The sequence below is a fragment of the Hordeum vulgare genome, chromosome 5H (assembly GCF_904849725.1).
Source record: "Hordeum vulgare subsp. vulgare chromosome 5H, MorexV3_pseudomolecules_assembly, whole genome shotgun sequence".
Lineage (NCBI taxonomy): Eukaryota > Viridiplantae > Streptophyta > Magnoliopsida > Poales > Poaceae > Hordeum > Hordeum vulgare.
This window is the reverse complement of record NC_058522.1, coordinates 520,565,307-520,592,113: the sequence shown is the minus strand read 5'-3', so window position 1 is coordinate 520,592,113 and position 26,807 is coordinate 520,565,307. Positions and strand designations below refer to the sequence as shown.

General features: G+C 46.7%; 1 protein-coding gene across 3 annotated transcripts; it reads right to left on the bottom strand.

Annotated features, from left to right (window-relative positions):
* Positions 1-19,728: 19,728 nt before the first annotated feature.
* LOC123452100 (nuclear transcription factor Y subunit A-10-like) lies at positions 19,729-24,143 on the bottom strand. Of its 3 annotated transcripts, none has more exons than XM_045128683.1 (6): positions 23,924-24,143; positions 22,937-23,246; positions 21,479-21,600; positions 21,254-21,322; positions 20,738-20,881; positions 19,729-20,578 (listed from the first exon to the last, which is right to left on the bottom strand). In XM_045128683.1, exons 1-6 carry the CDS (start codon positions 23,999-24,001, stop codon positions 20,192-20,194), a joined length of 1,110 nt encoding a protein of 369 aa, XP_044984618.1. In that variant the 5' UTR covers positions 24,002-24,143; the 3' UTR covers positions 19,729-20,191. The 3 variants fall into 3 exon arrangements, with proteins under 3 accessions (XP_044984618.1, XP_044984619.1, XP_044984620.1); XM_045128684.1 differs by having other exon boundaries at positions 22,937-23,802; positions 23,924-24,016; XM_045128685.1 differs by having other exon boundaries at positions 22,937-23,242; positions 23,924-24,012.
* Between the last annotated feature and the right edge of the window lie 2,664 nt (positions 24,144-26,807).

The window sequence follows — 26,807 nt, the reverse complement described above, 5'->3', positions numbered from 1 at the left end:
TTATCATTTTGGGGTTATGCATTAGAAACAGCTGCATTCACTTTAAATAGGGCACCATCAAAATCCGTTGAGACGACACCATACGAACTGTGGTATGGCAAAAGGCCAAAGTTGTCGTTTCTTAAAGTTTGGGGATGTGATGCTTATGTCAAAAAGCTTCAGCCTGAAAAGCTGGAACCCAAAGCGGAAAAATGCGTCTTCATAGGTTACCCAAAAGAGACAGTTGGGTACACCTTCTATCTCAAATCCGAGGGCAAAGTGTTTGTTGCTAAGAACGGAACTTTTCTCGAGAAGGAGTTTCTCTCGAGAGAATTGAGTGGGAGGAAGATAGAACTTGACGAGGTTGTCGAACCTCTCATCCCTCTGGATGGTGGCGCAGGGCAAGGGGAAACCTCTGTCGTTGCGACGCCGGTTGAGGAGGAAGTTAATGATGATGATCATGAAACTCCAGTTCAAGTTTCTGTTGAACCACTGTCACGCCCAGATGCGACCCTATCCTCAATTTGGCACGAGGGCCTCGTCAGGGATAGAAGCGCATCTCGTCGTGTCGCAAGAATGGATATCGTTACAAGTACATGTACTGAAAAGAAGAGATACATAAAGAGTTGGCTTACACTCGCCACAAGCTACATCAGAGTCACATCAGTACATTACATAATCATCAAGAGTAAGAGCAGGGTCCGACTACGGACGAAAACAAACGACAAAAGAAGAACGACGTCCACCCTTGCTATCCCAGGCTGCCGGCCTGGAACCCGTCCTAGATCGAAGAAGAAGAAGAAGAAGAAGCAACACCAAATGAACAATCAACGCGCTCGCGTCAAGTGACCTTTACATGTACCTGCAACTGGTGTTGTAGTAATCTGTGAGCCACAGGGGACTCAGCAATCTCATTTCCAAAGGTATCAAGACTAGCAAAGCTTAATGGGTGAGGTATGATTAAGTGGTGAGGTTGCCGCAGCGGCTAAGCATATATATGGTGGCTAACTTACGAGTACCAGAAATAAGAGGGGGAAGATCTACGCATACGGACGTGTCTACTGGTGATCAAATGAATGATCCTGAACACCTTCCTACGTCAGACATAACCCCACCGTGTCCTCGATCGGAGAACGAACTCACGAAAGAGACAATCACGGTTACGCACACAGTTGGCATATTTTAATTAAGTTAACTTCAAGTTATCTATAACCAGTGTTAAACAAAGTATCCACGTTGCCACATAACCGCGGGCACGGCTTTCCGAAAGATTTAACCCTGCAGGGGTGCTCCAACTAGTCCATCACAAATTACCACAAGCCGCATAGAAATCCTCAATCACGAAGCTCGCGATCTCGTCGGATTCCCTAGTGGAAAACCTCAACTCTGAGATTACCCAAAGCATCACCGGAATCCCGATGCACAAGATATCTCGTCAAAGGTAAAACTAATCCAGCAAGGCCGCCCGACGTGTCGACGATCCCGATAGGAGTCGCGTACCTCGTTCTCAGGACACGACGGATAAGCACAGCGTACGGTGGCCTGATAGAAATCTCCCGAGTTGCCCCGGGTTGGCCCCGCACACGGCTCTAGTTTGGACCAACACTCATGAGGAGCACTGGCCCGGGGGTTGATTAAATTTCCTCGGGTTAATTACTCCCTATGCAGTTTATTAGTTATTAGGCAAATGTAGTACCAAAGTTGGGCCTTGCCAGACCAGCTTTAATCTAAAACGAATTATCAAGGGGGTCCCCATAACAACCCCGATCGTGTTAGGAGCGCTCGTTTATGGAACATAACACCGGTAGCCGAAACTAAGGGGGCAAAGGTGGAACAAAACACCAGGCTAGAAAGGCCGAGCCTTCCACCCTTTTACCAAGTGTATAGGTGCATTAAATTAGATAGCATTAATATGGTGATATAACAAGGAACCCATGCTTTCACATGGAAGCAACCACACCTGCAACTAGCAACGCTATCAACAGGGTTAAGCAAGCAGTAACATAGCCAATCAGTGGTTTGCTAGGTCGAACAGGTTGATGGTAATCATGGCATTGTTGAGAGGCTGATTTTTAACAGGTGGTAGGCAACGAGACATAATCGATAGAAGCGATAAAACTAGCATGGCAATGATAGTAATGGTATCTGGGGAAATGATCATCTTGCCTGAGATCCCGCTTGGAAGAAGAACAACTCGGTGAAGTCAGCGAACCAACGTAGTCGAACGGGTCCTCACATTCCGACACGCTTGCGGAACTCTATCGAGACGGAGAAAACCGGAAACAAACATCAACACAAGTATTCACCACCACAAAGCAAGACATGATGCAACCCTAATATGATGCATGAACAGGTCATCGATGCACGGGATGGCACGGCAAAACACCTCACACATACACTACACATTAAATGAAGCTCGATATGCAACGGGTTGCATATCGACGAAACTCCACGTTTAAATATTTAATTAACTCCCGTTAATTATCACGGCAATATTAAATGTTGTTAACATGGCAAGGGGTGAGCGATGAACCTACATGACAACCTAGTCGACAACACGTCGGACTTTGAACGGAGCTACGGCACAAGAACAAGCAACACAAAATAAATATGCCATGGATGCATTATGCATGCGAGTTCAACACATCACGACAAGGAGGGAAATAAGCATGATGTCGCCATGGCGAGCGAGAGGACAACAAGGCGGCGAATCGGATACGATGCCACGGCAACGTTCCTATCACGACAACTTGGCGAGCAAACGTGCCAACGAATTGGGAGCGTGTGCTGGTACGTTAAAATAAAGGTGGGGTGATCCCGTACCCCGGGTTCCCATGTGACGATGGCTCGACGAAAAGGTAGACGACGTGCACGGCAAATAAACGGTGTAAACGAACGGTGCATAAAACGGTGCATATATGCATTCGACTTGTACAACACACACATCCGTACACCAATAGCACACGGTACATGACATGTCCCATCGGTATACCTTCGACGCGTGCGAGTCGGAGGGGTTCGGTCGAAGCGGACGTCGTGGTCGTCGTGGAAGTAGACGTTCACGCGCCGGTAGTTGAAGTAGTGGTACACGGGCTCGTCGACGGTAGTCGTACTCTCGGCGTCGGCAGACGGTCTTCGGCGTCGGTAGTCGTTCACGAATCCGTGGATGTCCGGGGGTCGTCGGGGCGTCGTGGTGCTCGGCGACCTTGTCGAGGACCCACGAAGGCGGTGATCATGCACGCAGCGACGCACGCGACACGACAGCAACTACAACGGCAAAGCGGCACTAGCACTAGCAAGCAACATCTACTAGCAAGAATCGACAGCGGCAGCTTCTAGCCTAGCAGCACACGGCTAGCTACTAGCTACGCAAGCAAGCAGCAGCAAGCAACAACTGCAGCTAGCAAATCGGGCAACGGCAACCTAGCAGCAATATCAGCGAGGCACACAGGAGCACAGGCTCGGCAGCAACAAGCAAGCTAGCATCATCTAACCTCGGCTAGCGGCAAAACAGACAGCAACTAGCAATACGGCAAGCAGCGGCGGCGAGCCACAACAGCAGCTACAGCAGGCAAACGCATCAGCAACAAGCATCAGCCGGCAACAGCAAAACGCAGCAGCGGCTAACGACAACAGCAACCAGCAACTACAGCGGCGTCACGGCAAGCAGCAGCAAGCAACGCGCGCGACAACAAAATGAGAGGCCGAGGCACAGCGGCAAGCTACCTCGGCGTCGGCAAAGGAACGGCGGTCCGGCGAGCTCGACGGGGCGGCGACCGGGAACGAGCGAGGACGACCAGGGGCGAGGCCGACGGGGCGACGACCGGGCCTGGGGGAAGCAGGGGCGAGGGGAGGAGCTGTCCTCACGACAGACGGCGGCGGCAAAGCTCTCGGGTCGAGGGGCGACCTCCCTGGCGCGCGGGGGCGAGGGCCGAGGAGGAGGAGGCGTCCATGACGCGCAGCGCGGCGGAGGGGAGACCCTGGCGGCGGGCAGGGCAGGGCGGCGCGCGGGGCGGCTCGCTGACGGCGCGGCCATGACGGCGACGGGGCGAGGCGCGGGGATGACCAGGCGACGCGCAGCAGCATGGGCCATCTGATGCGCGGAGGTGCGCGGCTCCGGCGAGCGAGGGAGGCCAGCGACGGGGCGAGACGGCGCCGGAGGCGGCGCGGCTCGAGGAGGAGACGGCGCAGAGGGCGAGGCAGACCGACGGGGAGGGACGCCGGTGGTCCGACGCAGGGAGGCGAGCGGGGGTGGAGCAGGCGGCGCTAGGCGGCGGGTCTCCTGCCGGTGGCCGGCGCGCTCGGGAGGAAGAGGCGGCGCGCGGCCAAGCTGCGGCGCGCGGGGACAGGAGGCGAGGGAGGAGGCGCGTGCGGGAGAGAGGCACGAGGGGCGAGGCGCTGGGGCTAGGGCAGGCTGGCGAGGCGGGGCCTGGGCCTTGGCCGGCTGGGCCTTGGCCTGGGCCCTCCCCTAGATGTTTTTTTTTCTTAAACACTTTTAAAACAACAGCTTTTTTTTAAGACTAAAGGAAAGGAAAAGGAAAAAAAATGCTTTTAATAAAACAAATTAAAATAAAATAAAATAGAAAAAAAATGTTTCACTCCTTTTGTGAATTATACCCCAACTCTAAAGATAGTTCGGGCATTTTCTTAAACAAATAAAAATGAAACTCTTTTAAGATTTAAAATAAAACCCTTCTTAAAAGAATTAAAAATCAGAACCCTTTTGAAGAATTAAATTAAAACTCTTTTAACAAGAAAATAAAAATAACCCCTTTTTGAAAGAATTAATTAAAACCTCTTTATTCAAAGAATAAACAAGAGCCTTTTAAAAGAGAAAATAAAATGGGAGGGTTTTAAAAATGAAACAAACGGAGAGTAAAATTAAAACCTAAGGGTTGCCCCTACGTTTAATAAAAGGACTTTAAAAAGAAGACGAATATTTTGGAAGAGGGGTAAGGTTAGAAATCTTTAGCAAAACCACAAATCAACTTAGGAGGGGAGAAGAGGGGAGAAGGTTTAGGTCGGCGGTGCAACGGGGTTTAACAGCGGCTCTCACGCTCCCTCTCTCATCGCGGCAACAAACGACGCCACTCACGAAACACTAACACCCAACAACACGAAGTAACAAGCACACCGATAAAACACAGATGACATGATGCCATGCATGATGCGATGATGCAACTACATGACGATGCAACGAATAATTCTCATCACACGACGAAAACGGAAAAGAAGGGGAATCTTCTGGAACGTCGGTCTCGGGCTGTCACAACTCTCCTACACTACAAGAAGATCTCGCCCCGAGATCTAAGAATGAAAGGGGAAGAGGAAGAGAAAAGTAAAAGGTAAAACTTAGTCGCTTCTTTGACAAACGAGTGAAACCAACGATCCTTGAAGGTTGCATAGCGATGAGGAATGATATGAGAAAGAAGCCAGAATTCACGGAAAATTTCGGCAGCACTTCGGTAGGAAAATGGGACAAAAAATTCGAAAAGGTAGAAGAAATAGACAATATTCATAGCAAACAACTAAATAGAGCAAGGGAAGACCATGATCTTGCTCGAACAACAAGATAGACCCAAAAGAGCAATATCACAAGGCCTCCGGAACAAGAGAATATGAACTAGCTCATGCAGAAGAAGAGAATGAAGAAAAGAATGACAACAATCATCAGAATAGAATTGAAGAGCCTCCGGATAGAAGAATAGACGGAGTAGTTGGAAAAACAACAACGAAAGAACCAGATAGTAGTGGGCTTATGAAAATCATCTCAACAACTATGAGGTGACAAACAACCACTAAAAGAAACAAGGACGTATTGGGAGCAACAAGATAAGAACAATTCTTACACCAAAAGGATGCATTGAGAACTTGGATTAATGACAAGCACCATGATAGCACAATCCATAGGAAAAGCTTTAGGTGAAATCCAAACCAAGATAGCTCAATGAACAAGTCATGGGTTGAAAATATCTCATGAACATAGAATTGGTGGGTTTTAATTATCTCATACTTGAATGGAAGTCTCTTCGAGGCTCCTACACTAACAAGAAGGCTATAATACCATCTCAAAGGATAAAGGAAGAACAATTGCACATATGAATGCAAGAGAAAGGATACTAGAGGTACTCCAACAAGAATCTTGAAGAACACATGAGAATGAATTGAAACCTTGATGAACCACCATGAAGGACCTCCGTATACAAAAGAATGATGCAAAGATATAAGGTAGAAATGAATAAGATTAAAGGCCTTGCAATGATATAGATGAAACTTTACAAAGAGATACTGATAGACTTGGAACTTCAGAAAAGAAAGATAAGCACTTGAGAAAACAATTTATATCAAGAGCCACTCCGGAAGAAGAATTGAAATCTCTTGGAAGAAGGAAGAACAATAAGAATTATGTTATGCTCATCCTTCATCAAGCATAATTGATGACAAGCAACGGATCTAGCATACAACTTACTCCTCTAAAAAAATGAATCTTGAAGGGCAGCGAGATAAGCACCACTTGAAGCATAAATGAAAGGAGCACAGGTACGAATCCAATTGAATGGGAATACCAAGAAAACATGGATAAACATGAGAATGAAGAGATCTTGATCCACATGAGAGAGAAATTTAAACAAGACACCAGGATAATTGAGAGACGAACGAAGAGACAACAATTGAGAATATTTGAGGATGAAAGCTGAAAGCTGAGAACGAAAAAAATCTTCTGAAATGACGGCCTTCGGAGGAACGAGAAATAGAAACAACTCAGAAATGCACCGGATAGCAAGAAAGGGATACTCATGATTGGAACAAATAAGATGACGACACCAAGCTGAAATGAAGAATATCCAAGAGAATGAACAAAGATTCGAGAGAAACACTCCTTCGGTCTTGAAAGAAGAGAATGATGAGAAGAACACCACCAAGAATTACTGAGACCTCCGGAATAATGAAGAATGCAAGGTTGAGCCAAATATGAGAATTAACTCCAATTGAACTTGAAGAATGAATATGACTGGCGAAATCACACATACGTCATAGTTGAAAAGAATTAAAGACCTCCGGAAAAGATTAAGGAGCCAGGTAAGATCCTGGGAAAGAACCTGTGGGTTATATGGGCCCACTCAAAGAAAATCACCGTTAGAAAAGATTGCTAGGCCGAGAGATATTGCACCGGTACAAATGAAAACTAGATGAGGTTGAGAACCTCGAAATAATTAAAAAAAATGAAACTCGAAACTCAAAGATATCTTCAGCACTCCGGATGAAAAGAAAGGAATGAATAACCAAGATAGCGTGAAAGAATCTCCAGCATGAAAAAGAATTACAAGGATAATTAGGATATGATGAATACGGATAGCCGAATTAAATTCACCGGTAAGGATGACAGAATGAATAAAGATGAACATGAAGCTCCTGAGAATCTTCACAACGAATCACCGGATACGAGAGAAAAGAACACATAGCGGAAGCACAATGAAAAGAAACTCTTGGATGGAAATTGAATCACTAAGAAAAGGGCGGGAGGGTGGGGAAAAAACAAAGACAACTTGGGCTAGATGAGATGAACTCCGGAATAAACGAGAGAAAGATCTTGCAAATTGGAGAGGGTTGAATCCACTTGGAGAGAAACACATCGGTTGAAAAGACTTGATACGATGACTCCGGTTGAAAGGAATTGATAAGACAACTGATTAAGCAAAAGGATTTGCATTCTCACATAAAAATATGAGAACACCTCTTAAAAAGATCTGAAATCACCACTTGACATCGAAGAAACACGAATTACCATATTTCAACAAAACAAAGGGTGTGGCTTACGAAACAAGCCAGAACAAACTCATGAGAAAGATTTCCGTTCGTTATTTTCGTGGACAGGATCGCACGGGCACGATTTACAGTAGCCACCAAGTGCAAGGCAGTGCACCTGACATACGAAGCGTCCCCGAGTCGTAGCAAGCTACAAGGACTCTTTAAGACACAACGTGTACTGCTGTAAGTCGACCGTGAACAAACGAATCCACTAGATGTCGAACCCCAACCTAACATCATTCATTTGTTGGAAGATTGTCCTATAAGCAACTACTTGAATTCCCACCTATGAATTCCCGAAATATCTGGTCATGCAATCTGGTACACGGATACAAGGAGTAACATCACACAACTCCTATACTAAACCGTCACTTGTATCACATCCGTCAACACACGACCAGAATCTCGGACCTTCATCTACAACAGACCCTCGTGATCACATCGATACAAAGTATGGCAGTACTCCCGAACAATCTGCACCAGTACTGGGGACATCGGGGTTATCTCGCCACTACTAGTATTGAAGCAATTACGAACATCCTTCGTCCTGAGATACTAAGAAATCTGAATGATAACGATGTGCTCAAGAATCCCCTGGAGCTCAACTCCCCGGAAGAAGATCAAGTCAGACAGGAGGCACCAAGACAGAACTCCGTCACATCGGCATCATATAGATCTCAAACATATCCGCGTGATCCTAAAAAATAATTTTGAGTGAGAAGAGAAGTAGAGTAAATTATTACGTCAGGATTCCTCACCAGAGCATAGAAGAGGAGAAAAAAGAATCCTACTCTCCGATATATAACTAAGACTCAAATAGTTTTTCACTAGACTCGACTCGGCCAAGTTCGATCAATCAAGGGGGCTCCTAGGTCGGTCCTTGCTCTGATACCAACTTGTCACGCCCAGATGCGACCCTATCCTCAATTTGGCACGAGGGCCTCGTCAGGGATAGAAGCGCATCTCGTCGTGTCGCAAGAATGGATATCGTTACAAGTACATGTACTGAAAAGAAGAGATACATAAAGAGTTGGCTTACACTCGCCACAAGCTACATCAGAGTCACATCAGTACATTACATAATCATCAAGAGTAAGAGCAGGGTCCGACTACGGACGAAAACAAACGACAAAAGAAGAACGACGTCCACCCTTGCTATCCCAGGCTGCCGGTCTGGAACCCATCCTAGATCGAAGAAGAAGAAGAAGAAGAAGCAACACCAAATGAACAATCAACGCGCTCGCGTCAAGTGACCTTTACATGTACCTGCAACTGGTGTTGTAGTAATCTGTGAGCCACAGGGGACTCAGCAATCTCATTTCCAAAGGTATCAAGACTAGCAAAGCTTAATGGGTGAGGTATGATTAAGTGGTGAGGTTGCCGCAGCGGCTAAGCATATATATGGTGGCTAACTTACGAGTACCAGAAATAAGAGGGGGAAGATCTACGCATACGGACGTGTCTACTGGTGATCAAATGAATGATCCTGAACACCTTCCTACGTCAGACATAACCCCACCGTGTCCTCGATCGGAGAAGGAACTCACGAAAGAGACAATCACGGTTACGCACACAGTTGGCATATTTTAATTAAGTTAACTTCAAGTTATCTATAACCAGTGTTAAACAAAGTATCCACGTTGCCACATAACCGCGGGCACGGCTTTCCGAAAGATTTAACCCTGCAGGGGTGCTCCAACTAGTCCATCACAAATTACCACAAGCCGCATAGAAATCCTCAATCACGAAGCTCGCGATCTCGTCGGATTCCCTAGTGGAAAACCTCAACTCTGAGATTACCCAAAGCATCACCGGAATCCCGATGCACAAGATATCTCGTCAAAGGTAAAACTAATCCAGCAAGGCCGCCCGACGTGTCGACGATCCCGATAGGAGTCGCGTACCTCGTTCTCAGGACACGACGGATAAGCACAGCGTACGGTGGCCTGATAGAAATCTCCCGAGTTGCCCCGGGTTGGCCCCGCACACGGCTCTAGACCAACACTCATGAGGAGCACTGGCCCGGGGGTTGATTAAATTTCCTCGGGTTAATTACTCCCTATGCAGTTTATTAGTTATTAGGCAAATGTAGTACCAAAGTTGGGCCTTGCCAGACCAGCTTTAATCTAAAACGAATTATCAAGGGGGTCCCCATAACAACCCCGATCGTGTTAGGAGCGCTCGTTTATGGAACATAACACCGGTAGCCGAAACTAAGGGGGCAAAGGTGGAACAAAACACCAGGCTAGAAAGGCCGAGCCTTCCACCCTTTTACCAAGTGTATAGGTGCATTAAATTAGATAGCATTAATATGGTGATATAACAAGGAACCCATGCTTTCACATGGAAGCAACCACACCTGCAACTAGCAACGCTATCAACAGGGTTAAGCAAGCAGTAACATAGCCAATCAGTGGTTTGCTAGGTCGAACAGGTTGATGGTAATCATGGCATTGTTGAGAGGCTGATTTTTAACAGGTGGTAGGCAACGAGACATAATCGATAGAAGCGATAAAACTAGCATGGCAATGATAGTAATGGTATCTGGGGAAATGATCATCTTGCCTGAGATCCCGCTTGGAAGAAGAACAACTCGGTGAAGTCAGCGAACCAACGTAGTCGAACGGGTCCTCACATTCCGACACGCTTGCGGAACTCTATCGAGACGGAGGAAACCGGAAACAAACATCAACACAAGTATTCACCACCACAAAGCAAGACATGATGCAACCCTAATATGATGCATGAACAGGTCATCGATGCACGGGATGGCACGGCAAAACACCTCACACATACACTACACATTAAATGAAGCTCGATATGCAACGGGTTGCATATCGACGAAACTCCACGTTTAAATATTTAATTAACTCCCGTTAATTATCACAGCAATATTAAATGTTGTTAACATGGCAAGGGGTGAGCGATGAACCTACATGACAACCTAGTCGACAGCACGTCGGACTTTGAACGGAGCTACGGCACAAGAACAAGCAACACAAAATAAATATGCCATGGATGCATTATGCATGCGAGTTCAACACATCACGACAAGGAGGGAAATAAGCATGATGTCGCCATGGCGAGCGAGAGGACAACAAGGCGGCGAATCGGATACGATGCCACGGCAACGTTCCTATCACGACAACTGGGCGAGCAAACGTGCCAACGAATTGGGAGTGTGTGCTGGTACGTTAAAATAAAGGTGGGGTGATCCCGTACCCCGGGTTCCCATGTGACGATGGCTCGACGAAAAGGTAGACGACGTGCACGGCAAATAAACGGTGTAAACGAACGGTGCATATATGCATTCGACTTGTACAACACACACATCCGTACACCAATAGCACACGGTACATGACATGTCCCATCGGTATACCTTCGACGCGTGCGAGTCGGAGGGGTTCGGTCGAAGCGGACGTCGTGGTCGTCGTGGAAGTAGACGTTCACGCGCCGGTAGTTGAAGTAGTGGTACACGGGCTCGTCGACGGTAGTCGTACTCTCGGCGTCGGCAGACGGTCTTCGGCGTCGGTAGTCGTTCACGAATCCGTGGATGTCCGGGGGTCGTCGGGGCGTCGTGGTGCTCGGCGACCTTGTCGAGGACCCACGAAGGCGGTGATCATGCACGCAGCGACGCACGCGACACGACAGCAACTACAACGGCAAAGCGGCACTAGCACTAGCAAGCAACATCTACTAGCAAGAATCGACAGCGGCAGCTTCTAGCCTAGCAGCACACGGCTAGCTACTAGCTACGCAAGCAAGCAGCAGCAAGCAACAACTGCAGCTAGCAAATCGGGCAACGGCAACCTAGCAGCAATATCAGCGAGGCACACAGGAGCACAGGCTCGGCAGCAACAAGCAAGCTAGCATCATCTAACCTCGGCTAGCGGCAAAACAGACAGCAACTAGCAATACGGCAAGCAGCGGCGGCGAGCCACAACAGCAGCTACAGCAGGCAAACGCATCAGCAACAAGCATCAGCCGGCAACAGCAAAACGCAGCAGCGGCTAACGACAACAGCAACCAGCAACTACAGCGGCGTCACGGCAAGCAGCAGCAAGCAACGCGCGCGACAACAAAACGAGAGGCCGAGGCACAGCGGCAAGCTACCTCGGCGTCGGCAAAGGAACGGCGGTCCGGCGAGCTCGACGGGGCGGCGACCGGGAACGAGCGAGGACGACCAGGGGCGAGGCCGACGGGGCGACGACCGGGCCTGGGGGAAGCAGGGGCGAGGGGAGGAGCTGTCCTCACGACAGACGGCGGCGGCAAAGCTCTCGGGTCGAGGGGCGACCTCCATGGCGCGCGGGGGCGAGGGCCGAGGAGGAGGAGGCGTCCATGACGCGCAGCGCGGCGGAGGGGAGACCCTGGCGGCGGGCACGGCAGGGCGGCGCGCGGGGCGGCTCGCTGACGGCGCGGCCATGACGGCGACGGGGCGAGGCGCGGGGATGACCAGGCGACGCGCAGCAGCATGGGCCATCTGATGCGCGGAGGTGCGCGGCTTCGGCGAGCGAGGGAGGCCAGCGACGGGGCGAGACGGCGCCGGAGGCGGCGCGGCTCGAGGAGGAGACGGCGCAGAGGGCGAGGCAGACCGACGGGGAGGGACGCCGGCGGTCCGACGCAGGGAGGCGGGCGGGGGTGGAGCAGGCGGCGCTAGGCGGCGGGTCTCCTGCCGGTGGCCGGCGCGCTCGGGAGGAAGAGGCGGCGCGCGGCCAAGCTGCGGCGCGCGGGGACAGGAGGCGAGGGAGGAGGCGCGTGCGGGAGAGAGGCACGAGGGGCGAGGCGCTGGGGCTAGGGCAGGCTGGCGAGGCGGGGCCTGGGCCTTGGCCGGCTGGGCCTTGGCCTGGGCCCTCCCCTAGATGTTTTTTTTTCTTAAACACTTTTAAAACAACAGCTTTTTTTTAAGACTAAAGGAAAGGAAAAGGAAAAAAAATGCTTTTAATAAAACAAATTAAAATAAAATAAAATAGAAAAAAAATGTTTCACTCCTTTTGTGAATTATACCCCAACTCTAAAGATAGTTCGGGCATTTTCTTAAACAAATAAAAATGAAACTCTTTTAAGATTTAAAATAAAACCCTTCTTAAAAGAATTAAAAATCAGAACCCTTTTGAAGAATTAAATTAAAACTCTTTTAACAAGAAAATAAAAATAACCCCTTTTCGAAAGAATTAATTAAAACCTCTTTATTCAAAGAATAAACAAGAGCCTTTTAAAAGAGAAAATAAAATGGGAGGGTTTTAAAAATGAAACAAACGGAGAGTAAAATTAAAACCTAAGGGTTGCCCCTACGTTTAATAAAAGGACTTTAAAAAGAAGACGAATATTTTGGAAGAGGGGTAAGGTTAGAAATCTTTAGCAAAACCACAAATCAACTTAGGAGGGGAGAAGAGGGGAGAAGGTTTAGGTCGGCGGTGCAACGGGGTTTAACAGCGGCTCTCACGCTCCCTCTCTCATCGCGGCAACAAACGACGCCACTCACGAAACACTAACACCCAACAACACGAAGTAACAAGCACACCGATAAAACACAGATGACATGATGCCATGCATGATGCGATGATGCAACTACATGACGATGCAACGAATAATTCTCATCACACGACGAAAACGGAAAAGAAGGGGAATCTTCTGGAACGTCGGTCTCGGGCTGTCACAACCACGCAGGTCGACGAGATCACGCGCTGCTCCAGAGTGGTACGGTAATCCCGTCTTATCAATCATGTTGTTAGACAACAATGAACCTGCAAATTATGAAGAAGCAATGGTGGGCCCAGATTCCAACAAATGGCTAGAAGCCATGAAATCCGAAATAGGATCCATGTATGAGAACAAAGTGTGGACTTTGGAGATACTACCTGAGGGCCGCAAGGCTATTCAGAACAAATGGATCTTTAAGAAGAAGACAGACGGTGACGGTAATGTGACCATTTATAAAGCTCGACTTGTGGCAAAGGGTTTTTCACAAGTTCCAGGAGTTGACTACGATGAGACCTTCTCACCCGTAGCGATGCTTAAGTCCGTCAGAATCATGTTAGCAATAGCTGCATTTTTTGATTATGAAATCTGGCAGATGGATGTCAAAACGGCGTTCCTTAACGGTTTCCTTAAGGAAGAGTTGTATATGATGCAACCCGAAGGTTTTGTCGATCCTAAAAATGCTGACAAGGTGTGCAAGCTCCAGCGATCCATTTATGGACTGGTGCAAGCATCTCGGAGTTGGAACAAACGCTTTGATGAGGTGATCAAAGCATCTGGGTTTATACAAGTGGTTGGAGAATCTTGTATTTACAAGAAAGTGAGTGGGAGCTCTGTGGCGTTTCTAATATTACATGTGGATGATATATTACTGATTGGAAACAACGTAGAGCTTTTGGAGAGCATAAAAGGTTACTTGAATAAAAGTTTCTCTATGAAGGACCTAGGAGAAGCTGCTTACATTCTAGGCATTAAGATCTATAGGGATAGATCAAAACGCCTGATAGGACTTTCACAAAGCACATACCTTGATAAAGTTTTGAAGAGGTTCAAAATGGAACAGTCCAAGAAAGGGTTCTTGCCAGTTTTACAAGGTACGAGATTGAGTAAGACTCAGTGCCCAACAACTGATGAAGATAGAGAGCATATGCGCTCCGTCCCCTATGCTTCAGCCATAGGTTCTATCATGTATGCGATGCTGTGCACTAGACCGGATGTTAGCCTGGCCATAAGTATGGCAGGTAGGTTCCAGAGTAATCCAGGAGTGGATCACTGGACAGCGGTCAAGAATATCCTGAAGTACCTGAAAAGGACTAAGGAGATGTTTCTCGTGTATGGAGGTGACGAAGAGCTCGCCGTAAAAGGTTACGTCGATGCAAGCTTTGACACAGATCCGGACGACTCTAAGTCGCAAACCGGATACGTATTTATTCTTAATGGGGGTGCAGTAAGCTGGTGCAGTTCCAAGCAAAGCGTCGTAGCAGATTCTACATGTGAAGCAGAGTACATGGCTGCCTCGGAGGCGGCTAAGGAGGGTGTCTGGATGAAACAGTTCATGACGGATCTTGGAGTGGTGCCAAGTGCACTGGATCCAATAACCTTGTTCTGTGACAACACTGGTGCCATTGCCCTGGCAAAGGAACCAAGGTTTCACAAGAAGACCAGACACATCAAACGACGCTTCAACCTCATCCGCGACTACGTCGAGGAGGAGGACGTAAATATATGCAAGGTGCACACGGATCTGAATGTAGCAGACCAGCTGACTAAACCTCTTCCACGGCCAAAACATGATCGACACCAGAACTGTATGGGTGTTAGATTTATTACAATGTAATTCACATGGTGATGTGAGGGCTAGATTATTGACTCTAGTGCAAGTGGGAGACTGTTGGAATTATGCCCTAGAGGCAATAATAAATGTATAGTTATTATTATAATTCCTGTATCAAGATAATAGTTTATTATCCATGCTATAATTGTATTGAATGAAGACTCATTTACATGTGTGGATACATAGACAAAACACCGTCCCTAGCATGCCTCTAGTTGGCTAGCCAGTTGATCGATGATAGTCAGTGTCTTCTGATTATAAACAAGGTGTTGTTGCTTGATAACTGGATCACGTCATTGGGAGAATCACGTGATGGACTAGACCCAAACTAATAGACGTAGCATGTTGATCGTGTCATTTTGTTGCTACTGTTTTCTGCGTGTCAAGTATTTATTCCTATGACCATGAGATCATATAACTCACTGACACCAGAGGCATGCTTTCTGTGTATCAAACGTCGCAACGTAACTGGGTGACTATAAAGATGCTCTACAGGTATCTCCGAAGGTGTTAGTTGAGTTAGTATGGATCAAGACTGGGATTTGTCACTTCGTATGACGGAGAGGTATCTCGGGGCCCACTCGGTAATACAACATCACACACAAGCCTTGCAAGCAATGTAAATTAGTGTAAGTTGCGGGATCTTGTATTACGGAACGAGTAAAGAGACTTGCCGGTAAACGAGATTGAAATAGGTATGCGGATACTGACGATCGAATCTCGGGCAAGTAACATACCGAAGGACAAAGGGAATGACATACGGGATTATACGAATCCTTGGCACTGAGGTTCAAACGATAAGATCTTCGTAGAATATGTAGGATCCAATATGGGCATCCAGGTCCCGCTATTGGATATTGACCGAGGAGTCTCTCGGGTCATGTCTACATAGTTCTCGAACCCGCAGGGTCTACACACTTAAGGTTCGACGTTGTTTTATGCGTATTTGAGTTATATGGTTGGTTACCGAATGTTGTTCGGAGTCCCGGATGAGATCACGGACGTCACGAGGGTTTCCGGAATGGTCCGGAAACGAAGATTGATATATAGGATGACCTCATTTGATTACCGGAAGGTTTTCGGAGTTACCAGGAATGTACCGGGAATGACGAATGGGTTCCGGGAGTTCACCGGGGGGGGCAACCCACCCCGGGGAAGCCCATAGGCTTTGGGGAGACACACCAGCCCTTAGTGGGCTGGTGGGACAGCCCCAAGGGGGCCTATGCGCCAAGAAAAAGAAATCAAAGGAAAAAAAAAAGAGGGAGGAAGTGGGAAGGGAGGGGGACTCCTCCCACCAAACCAAGTCCAACTCGGTTTGGGGGGGGGTCCTCCCCCCCTTGGCTCGGCCGACCCCTTGAGGGTCCCTTGGACCCCAAGGCAAGGTCCCCCTCCCTCCTCCTATATATATGGAGCAGTTAGGGCTGATTTGGGACGACTTTCTCACGGCTGCCCGACCACATACCTCCATAGTTTTTCCTCTAGATCGCGTTTCTGCGGAGCTCGGGCGGAGCCCTGCTGAGACAAGATCATCACCAACCTCCGGAGCGCCGTCACGCTGCCGGAGAACTCTTCTACCTCTCCGTCTCTCTTGCTGGATCAAGAAGGCCGAGATCATCGTCGAGCTGTACGTGTGCTGAACGCGGAGGTGCCGTCCGTTCGGTACTAGATCGCGGGATTGTTCGCGGGGCGGATCGAGGGACGTGAGGACGTTCCACTACATCAACCGCGTTCTCTAACGCTTCTGCTGTACGACCTACAATGGTACGTAGATCACTCATCCCCTCTCGTAGATGGACATCACCATGATAGGTCTTCGTGCGCGTAGGAAAATTTTTGTTTCCCATGCGGCGTTCCCCAACACCATGACGCCTAACCGTCTAAAAGATATAATCTTTAAAGGTAACAGGTGTTGGTTCCATACATGACAATTTCTTTAGTGATGCTCAATCACTTTGAGGCTATCGATGTATGGATTTTTCCTCACTTTGGATTTACTCAAAATCTTCACACGAAGGGTTGCTCTAGATGACACTTGTCAATCTCTCTCTCGGAGCAGCCAACACCAACTAATGGTTACGGGGGACGGGGGGGGGGGTGGATATTTGTAGCCAGGGGCAAACCAATATGATATGACATAAATGCACTCTTGACATGACCGGATAAGTATCCACTCAACATCTAGCACACAACACAACAATGATCGGAAATCTGAACTCTCAATACTCGGGGCTATCAACTATCTCACGGTAGGCAATTTGCACTAGCAAAATCCTAACTCCTCAGTCAAATCAATTTCCTCAGCGGCCAGAAGAACTTCGTCTCTCTCACCAAAAAACTTGACTGCACTGTAAGAGATTTTTTAATGTGTTCACACGAAGAAATAGCTAGGTGTGTGTTTTGAGAAGAGCATCACTTAGAAATACGTCTATGTATTACCTCGACCCCCTTTAACAGTACGGTGTTTTCTATAACTCAATAAGAGATCTTTTTAATAAAAACAAAGTCTTTAAGCTTTAAAGTCTTCACTTCAATTTCTTCAAAGGTCACACAAATTCTTCACGTCAATTTCTTCAAGAAGAACACCAAATCTCCACTTGAAGAAATACATTTTCAGGGGTCCTCTTTCTCCGTTAAATCAAACCGTTGAGAGACTATAATACGTATGTACACTCATGGGCGGAGCCACTCGGGGGCGAGCGGGGGCCAGACCCCCCCCCCTATGGATATGCAGCAGGGGCTAGTACTAATAACCTGTTGTGTAAGTAGGCCATTATCATATATTTTTTCAGAGTACAAGTAGGCCATTAGCAAAGAGAGTAACACGCCATTTTTTCTAAGCTTCCAATTTCCAATGCACTTGTAAGCCCAAAGCCCATAATAATTAGCCCAATAGTTCAATGGTCTGGTCGTGAATGAATTGAGGCCTATGTATGTCATTCTCGTTCCATGTTGTTCTACCCACAACTCTCATTTGTCTCTCGCCACCAACATACATGCTAGGGTTTCATGAAGCTTTCGCCATCAAGCCGCCGGTAACTGGTACGGTGAAGACGCATGAGGCACGGCACGACAGGTGATCTACTTCCCTAGTTGACACACGTCTCTCTGTGACCTCGCCTCTCCAATCTGGAGTTTCAGAGTCTCATGCGTCATGCTTTAACTGAACCCTCAGGTAATTGGTAGTAGATATTAGTATGTACTAGATATTATTGTTATAGTCTAATTAATAGTATAATTGCATATTTGCGCGTGAGCAAAGGCTAATCATACGCTGGATATGGCGTCATGATGGGAGATCACTGGGATAACTTCCGCTCCCTATCTTTTCTGTAAGTTTTCCAGAGATTATTGATTTGTTTGGTAGGCCCAACCATACAAGCCACATTCAAAATGTAGAAACATTGTTTTCTTTCAATTGCAAAACGTATATATAGTTATAGTGGTGATGATATTGATGTTATTTAAGACACATGATATATTTTTAAGATAAATCTCTTTTAAGTTTAATATTTTCTCTCTTTTGCGAATCGTTTGTTTAGATGTTAAGGTAGCTGGGTTGTAGCGGATGTATGGTGGAATTACTATGTTACTGCTTTGGTTTTGTTAATGAAATCGGAGGGGAAACCCTATTTGATATTAAAAAAATGTTTCTAAGTGAGAATGGCGTTTTGGCTCCCGGGAGCCATGGAGGCCTTTATTTTTGAAAAATTCAAATTCAAATTTTTACGGTTCAAAAAATTCTGAAAAAAAATATGCATGTATGTAAGGATGTAACCGACATGTGTGTAAAATTTCAGGTCAAAATACTTTAAAACGTGATCTGTACAAAAAAGACAAATTCATGCTCTGAAATGATGAATAGTAACATGTGTTAAACAGCCTCAGATTTGTCTTTTTTGCACAACCCTCATTTCAACGTATTTTGTTCTGAAAATTTACACACTTGTGTATTATACCTTCATTTATCTATGTATTTTTTTCAGAATTTTTTAAAACATTAAAATACAAATTTTCACTGAATTTGAAGTTTGAATTTAAAGGCCTCCAGTGAGCTCGGGAGCCAAAAGCAATATTCGCTTCTAAGTTTAATATTTTCTTCGCCCCCTTATGATCAAATCCCGTCTCCGTCCTTGTGTACACTCACAAACACATTAGTCCCTTAACCCATTTGCATTTAATACTTCAAAACCATTAAGAGGCACTAGATGCATTTATAGTGCTCCATGCCTGGAGCGTTGTCACATGATGTGTAACTATCTGTTGTGTGTTTGTGTTAGTTGTTTTTCTGGTTTTCCCTTTTTGTTGTGTTCCGGTTTCTTTTGTTTTCGAGAGCATGTGTGCTCCATGCCACAAATGAGTTTTGTACCTCCTCGGAAGCACACCATAGTTCACTTGGGAAGCATAGTCACTCAATTGTGCTCGTGGGAGCACAAATTAGTTACTTGGAAGTACATGTTAAAATTTCCAAATAAGAGAATCTAGAGTTATGTCATCAAATTTTATCTTACATGCATGCATGTGATAAAAAAATTCAATTAGTGCATATGCATGACATGTAAGGAAACATGCATGCACTCGCTTGCATGCCTCAGTGCGGCTAGTCGCTAAGGATGTGAAGCGTTCGGATCTTAAGCTAAAAAACTGGTAACATTTATGCAGACAAGCTTACAAATCATACATTGAGAGTACAATAGATTGTATGTCTTAAAACTCACCTAAACCAAACAAACAAACTCCAACTTACTCCAGCACATTGCCAAGAGCACAAAAGTTTCAGACCCTAACACATGACAACACCCTGAAATCCGATACTTATTCTGACACAGACACCTGATACCATAGTCCATAGAGTTCATACCCGTGGTACACTGCTAGTGCTTCCGATACTTTTTTACAGGCATATGGGGATCCCCACCATCACAGCATCCCTGAAAACCAGCACCGGAATTTTCAGGGAAGAAGGTAGTGTGATATGGAAGGACGCCCCAATGCAGTAGAGCCAAGAATGATTTGCCTGCAGGCAACCAGATGGAGCCAGAGCCGGCCATGGCCAGCTCTTGATCTGGGTGCCTGCGTATACCCCCCCTCAAGTCATGCCTTGAGGAGCTCACAGCAGCCGTCGGCGGCCGTGGCCCACTTGAAGGGGGCGGAGGCCCCGTGCTCGCCGTCCATGATGATCGGCAGCGGGGTGAAGAAGGGGGTCCGGAGCTGCTCGATGCTGTTGTAGTGGTCCACGTCGTCGTGGTCGTACATGCTCGACACCTCCGACCCGGAGAGGCTCGAGATGCTGCTCCGGGAGTGCGGGATGACGGAGCTCGGGGACGTGGCGAAGCGCGTAGGCGGGGTGCATTCCGCCCTCTTGCCGCCTCCCGGAGCGTCCTTGCCGCCGCCACCCTCTTTCTTCGTGTTGAGGAAGCGCCCTCCCGTGCCCCTCGCCCGGCGCATCGCGTGGCGGTGGCGTGATTCGTGAAGATAGGGCTGTGACATGATCATAAGTGCCAATGAGAATGCTTGAAAGAAGTTCAAATGTTTGGGTGACGTGTTGTTTTTGTGTTGGCGAATGGAAGAGGTTTGTTTTCCCCTGTCTATGTAATGGCAATGGCAATGGCAATGTACTTGGTGGAAGTGCTGGCTTACTTTTCTTCCTTTCACCAGCTGATTCTCTCGCTCCACCTTGGCGCGAGCACGGCGGCGGCGAAGGATGCCTTCATACTGCTTTGCATTCACATAAATCGGGGCATCAGCTGTTGCATTCAGCGGCAAGAGCAATCGGCCACCGGGCTACGATGAACAAAAAAAAGAAGGCCTTAGAGAATAACATCAGAGACAAAATTCTGAAAATTTATCCTGAATATAATTTGTACTCCCTCCGTTTCTAAATATAAGACCTTGTAGAGATTGCACTATGGACTACATACGGATGTATATAGACATATTTTAAAGTGTAGATTCACTCATTTTGTTCCGTATGTAGTCTATAGTGAAATCTCTACAAGGTCTTATATTTAGAAACGGAGGGAGTAGTATGCTAGCTCCATTCTTGGGAGAACGCTGAATGAGCTTCCAATGGCAACGTTCCAAATTGTTTTTGTACTGTGGAATCAATCAAGCAGCAATTTCAAAATACAGCGCACAATACACACTAAAGCTTACCGTCGATTTCATTGCGTAAGTGGTAAGTAGGCCATAACACTGCTCAGCGGAAGGATAACCAGAAGACATCTGAAACACATGTGGCAAAAGTTAGCAACTGAAAACTACAGGCATCCAAAAACAAATTTTCAGCTGAAAATTTCGACACATTCCAGCCGTTTCGTCAACATAATAACAGTAATGTTTCGTTCAATGTAAGGAAAAAAAACTGAGGGAAAACTATACCATGGAAGGACCCGGGCCAAACTCGAAACGACTGTTGTATTCCGGGAGCGGCGACTGCAGTGCGATGGTGGCCGAGTGCTCCAAGGCCTTCTCCCCTTTGTTGCCTCCCGACTCCAAATTCCCTGAGCATCACATCACAGTTTCTCAAAACCTCAACTACAAAAGTGTCCTATCCTATGTACCCTAGATCATTGTTTAAAACTGCTAGATGCTGATGCTTCCTTTTTTTAATACTACGCTGATGCTTCCTTATCTGCATTAGTATTATCGAAATGGAGATGTAAGCTTTATTATTATACAAGTGAGCTCCATGTGGTTGGACAGACGTGTATGTTACTCATGGAATCTTAGAAGTAAATAGATGTATCAGATTCCATCAAGACCTACCGTGTAGCTGATTAGTATATGGTTAAGGCAAAACCCAATTTCATCATGGTTCAAAAGGTCAAACCGAAGAGTTTGTTGGCTTCTAACCATCAAACATGTGCGTTATCACATAACTGTAAAAGAAACACATGTGCCTTATCACATCTTATTATGATAAACAGCGGGTTTATTGACTCATATCGACGCATCTCGGTGGTAGAACTATAGAAGCATATGATGGGCTCACACCGGGTCTTCTGCATAACAGAGCACAGCCACATGTGCTTATCACGTACAGATAGGGATATGCTTTTGTGTGCATAATAAACATAAAAATAGGGCTAATGATTGTGCGAACAAACACGGGAGCATAACATCCAGCCCAGCTGTGAACTAATACCATGTTCATCAAGCAAAAGCTTATCTTAGTTCTTACAAAAATATCAGAGGCCCGATTGCTACGTCTTCTAAATATTATTATTTTCGATCAAAGGGGACCCCCATTTTTCATTAGAGAAAACGGAGTCTTCACACTTCAAAATATATTACACAGCCTTTAATATTCTCATTGATATTTTCTTTCCTAATCTTGGGCTTATCTAATCCGTGCCCTTCTAATTTTTTTTGGATGATAAACTAAGATATGCCTACAAGATTAAACAGAACAGCTTGTTGCCAACCCCCCCCCCCCCCCTCCCTCCAAAAAAAAAAACCCCGAAGAGGCCCCCTCTCTCATGACAGCTGAGACCTATTTGTAAAAAAACAAAACTGGCACACTACCATAACAAATAACGCCGCATTTCTTTACGAGCATATGCAAATTCATCTACTAGTTCATACCAAGTTGTTGCATGAAGCCAACTCTTTTTTTTTCGGTAACTCTTTTTCTCATCATATGAGGAGGAGTGTCACATCATTCTAAACTGACCTGCATATCCGGGCAAAAGGGTCTGCCAAGATTTAAGATTTACTAGTACATGATTATGGAATCCTTTTCAAAATTAGGCCATGGGATATGTAATTCAACCTTGTACAGATTCAACTAAGCCATACGAAATTCTTGCTATAGCTAAGTAGGCAGAGCAGGCTCACCTAGGAACACCGAGAACTTGAGGACCTCAGGAGCGCCGCTCCTCGTCGCCGGCGCCGGCTGTTGCGGTGCCGGATCCAAGATGCCCTGAGCCCTCGGCACGACCTGGAACTGTCCGTCCCGGCGAGCCTCCGTCTCCGGCGTCGGCGACATGGCGGCCGCCGGGTCCCCGTACAGCATCTGGGACACCGCCCACCATGGCACCGGTGCTCCTCCTCCTCCACCACCACCACCACCACCATTGGTGGCCTGGCCGACCTGCCCGAATCCGTCGTGGGCCTTGAAGCTCATCATCGCTCGCTCGCTGCCTAGCTTTGGCAAGGAAGGAATTAAACCGGAGTGTCAGGGGCTGGATTCTCTTTGGGCCAGGACAAGAATGGTCTTGCAGGATCTCTAGCTTAGCCAAGCATCCAACCACCCATGCCAAACCAATAATTAAAGAGGAATTCAGAGAGATCAGTGCACGAGCAGCGGAGGTAAAAACAAAAACGAGCAAGCGCAAGGAATAGAATAATTTAAAATAAAAAGAAGAAGCAAGTGGGTAGCTGCCCCCAAGAACCGGAACAGATGGGGCAAGAACCGTAGCATAGAGAATTAGAGACGATGCATGAGCTAGTGGATATGCTACAGTAAACGCGCAAGAAGCCAGGAGGCGGCCGGCAGGGCAGATGGCCGAGATGAAATCCGAAGAGCCGGAGGAAACCGGAGCTGCGAGAGAGAGAGAGAGAGAGAGCTTGGAGAAATGAACAAGTTTTGCTTGTGTTGGCAAAAAAAAAAAGAAAAAAAAAAGAGGAAAACCGAAGCAATTTCCATGGCCAGGAGTGGTGCTGGACTGCTGGGAAGGGAGGAAGCCCACGAGGAGATCAGCCTGGAAAGAAGAGAGCAGAGCGCCCCCAGGCTTTGAGAAGGCCAGAGATTTGCCACCCAACAAGTCAACAACAACAGAGGAGAGCATGGAAAACCGAGAGGTGGTAGGATTTAGGACGAACCAAGTTGACGGCGGGGCGGCGGGCTGTGTGCTCTGCGCGGCGGAGAGGGGGAATCAAGCAAGCAGAGCCGGCTCGCATCTCAGCTTGGGAAGACCATCCTCATCTTCTCTCTAATAATGGCAAGCGGCAGGAGAGGGAGGGAGGGAGGGAGATGTGGATGCAGGTCGGGACTAGTAGTATATGAATGAATGCCAGTGGGGGCGGAGGGCAAGAAAGGTCTCCCCCTCTCTCTCTCTCCCTCCCGGTTCGGGCTGAAAAGATGGCCACTGACTCCTTCGGTGCAGTGGTGGGCTTCCTTTATTAACCTTGCGCGGTACTTTGGATTCCTGTAATAGTAGCGCGGGTACTGGAGTACTACTTGCCTGATGGATGGATGGATGGATGCGTCGATGACAATGGGATTGGTGACCGTGATTCTCTCCCGGCGGTGACCCGTATCGTATGCCAAATTGGTTTGGTTTGGTTTGGTTGGTGGCTCGCCGAGCAAACTGTTTCTGTTTGGGTCTTGTCCTCGGAGAAAGGCAGGGAGGAAATAGAGTACGCACCAAATGTGGCGGCCATGCATGCAGGTAAGGTACCCCTGCATCTACGTCTGTCCTGCCGACCCGACCGACCCAACGGACCTCCGTGATTCACAAACCTAGGTGCTCGCCGTTTTCGGCTCTCCCTCACTGTTTCATGGGACCGACTAGATGCCAATCCTTTGAAAATGTTTTCGGGTCACTTGATTTGTTTTAAGTTGGTCCTGTTTGGATACTCTAACTCGGTTAGAGGTTAGAGTTAGATTCTAACTCTGGACTAACCCTAAACTAACTTTAATCAAAGAGGTGTTTGGATGGAAGGGTTAGATTGTCAATAAATGCACCTTTTTCAATCATTTGGCTCCTTTATCAAGGATTTGGTATGGTGGAGGTAGAGAGAAACATAACTCTTTGTGGACCCAATCCAACTCTAACCCAAATAAGCACCTCTTGGGTGGGTTAGTTTTTTTGGATGGGTTAGATGCATCTAACCAACTCTAACTCTCCTTGTTTGGATGTTTTGGGGTTAGATTGGTCCAATCTAACCAACTCTAACTCTAACTCATGGATCCAAACAGGGTCGTTGTCTTATTAAGTTGTCAGAATGAATGGCCAGATCATCGCTTTCTTCGACCTCCTTCCAGATCTCCTGTTCATCTTCTTCCCAAACCGCCCGACGCGCCATCGGCCCAACCATTGCAATTTCACCACCGGCGCTTCAGCGTCTGCCTCGCCGCCCGGCCTTTGCCCAACCGGCGCCCATTGTCGTGCTAGTGCCCCTCCCGGCCTTCCCTCTAAATTTGGCGAACTTTTAAATTTTTCCGACAAACCAACACCATCCACACACCCCCTAAGATAGATACCCCGCGAGCCGGTTGCTGCTCCTTCCTTTCCTTCAAAGGTTGTTTTCTTCATTGAAAATCAACTAGTCCAAATATCACATTCTATCGAGTGACATTCATCTAAACTGCTATATTATTGATGAGTTGTACTTCAACTGACTCGCAAAAATGGGAGGGACCTAGCCGTCTGTCGCCTAAAAAAATTTCAAGGATCGATTGATTTTCGGAACCTATTGTTCATCTTCTTATTTCACAAAACCTAGGTTTGGCCATCCATCATCGCTACTGTCATGTGACTCGCCACTCCGCTCTTCCCGAACTGCGATCTCTACTGTGCCGCTGTCGCCCCGTCCATTCCTCTAAACCGCTCCACCATCTGGTTTCAACGAGACTGCAAGCCCCATCCCACCCGAACATGTCAAGCCCTCCTCCTCTCCTCTGCCAGCGAAAAGCCAGCCGCATCCTCGTCTTTGACTCGACGTGGTGGTTGTGTTGCTCCCTCTGTTAGTCAAATCAGGCAATTGAGGAATAACAATTTTATCAAAAATGATACTCCATGCAGTGGCGAAGGTTATCTTTTGGGGGGAATAAAGATGTGTAGTTTGACGGGAGCGGCTCAATCTCTAATTCACTAGACTAAATGACTAAAATACCGTCCGACATGGAAATATTTTGATAGCATCTATTATGTGCATTCCCATATAACCACAAAAATAATATCTACTCCGATATGAATTAGTAGATGCGGCCTCTATTTACTATAAATCAAACATTGTACAGAGGTTGCATCAATTAATTTTGATCAAACATATTACATATATTTAGTTCTTGTATAGGGTAAACATGCCATTTTTGTAGCATCTATTATGTGCATTCCCATATAACCACAGAAATAATATCTCCTCCGATATGGATTAGTAGATGCGGCCTCTATTTACTATAAACCAAACATTGTACAGAGGTTGCGTCAATTAATTTTGATCAAACATATTACATATATTTAGTTCTTGTACAGGGTAAACATGTCATTTTTGCTCACGTACTCGCACAGAACCACGTAGGGTAAAACTAAAGGTTCCTTTTTAGGAACACGATACAAATGCAGATGTTTATATACACATACATACACTTATCCTATCTTTATGATCATCTTCAGGACCAAACTGACATATGTTGAGATCGACGAAGTCATCACATACGCCTTGCTATCAACGAGACCGTCACCTCTAACCGAAAAAACATCTGTCATTATGAGACACATATATGTCAAATACTTCCTCCGTCCCAAAAAAATTGTCTTAAATTTATCTAGATATAAATGTATCTAGTCACGTTTTAATATTTTGATACATTCATTACTAAACAAACTTAAGACAAGAATTTTGGGACGGAGAGAGTATAAAATTTCATCCTTGAAGGGGTGAAATTAAAGTTCATATATTTTTCTGGCGGGTGAAAATTAAAGTCCACATTGTGGGGAAGTAAGTTAGTTGGCTAGGTGTGCTTTGCCATCTTGTGTTA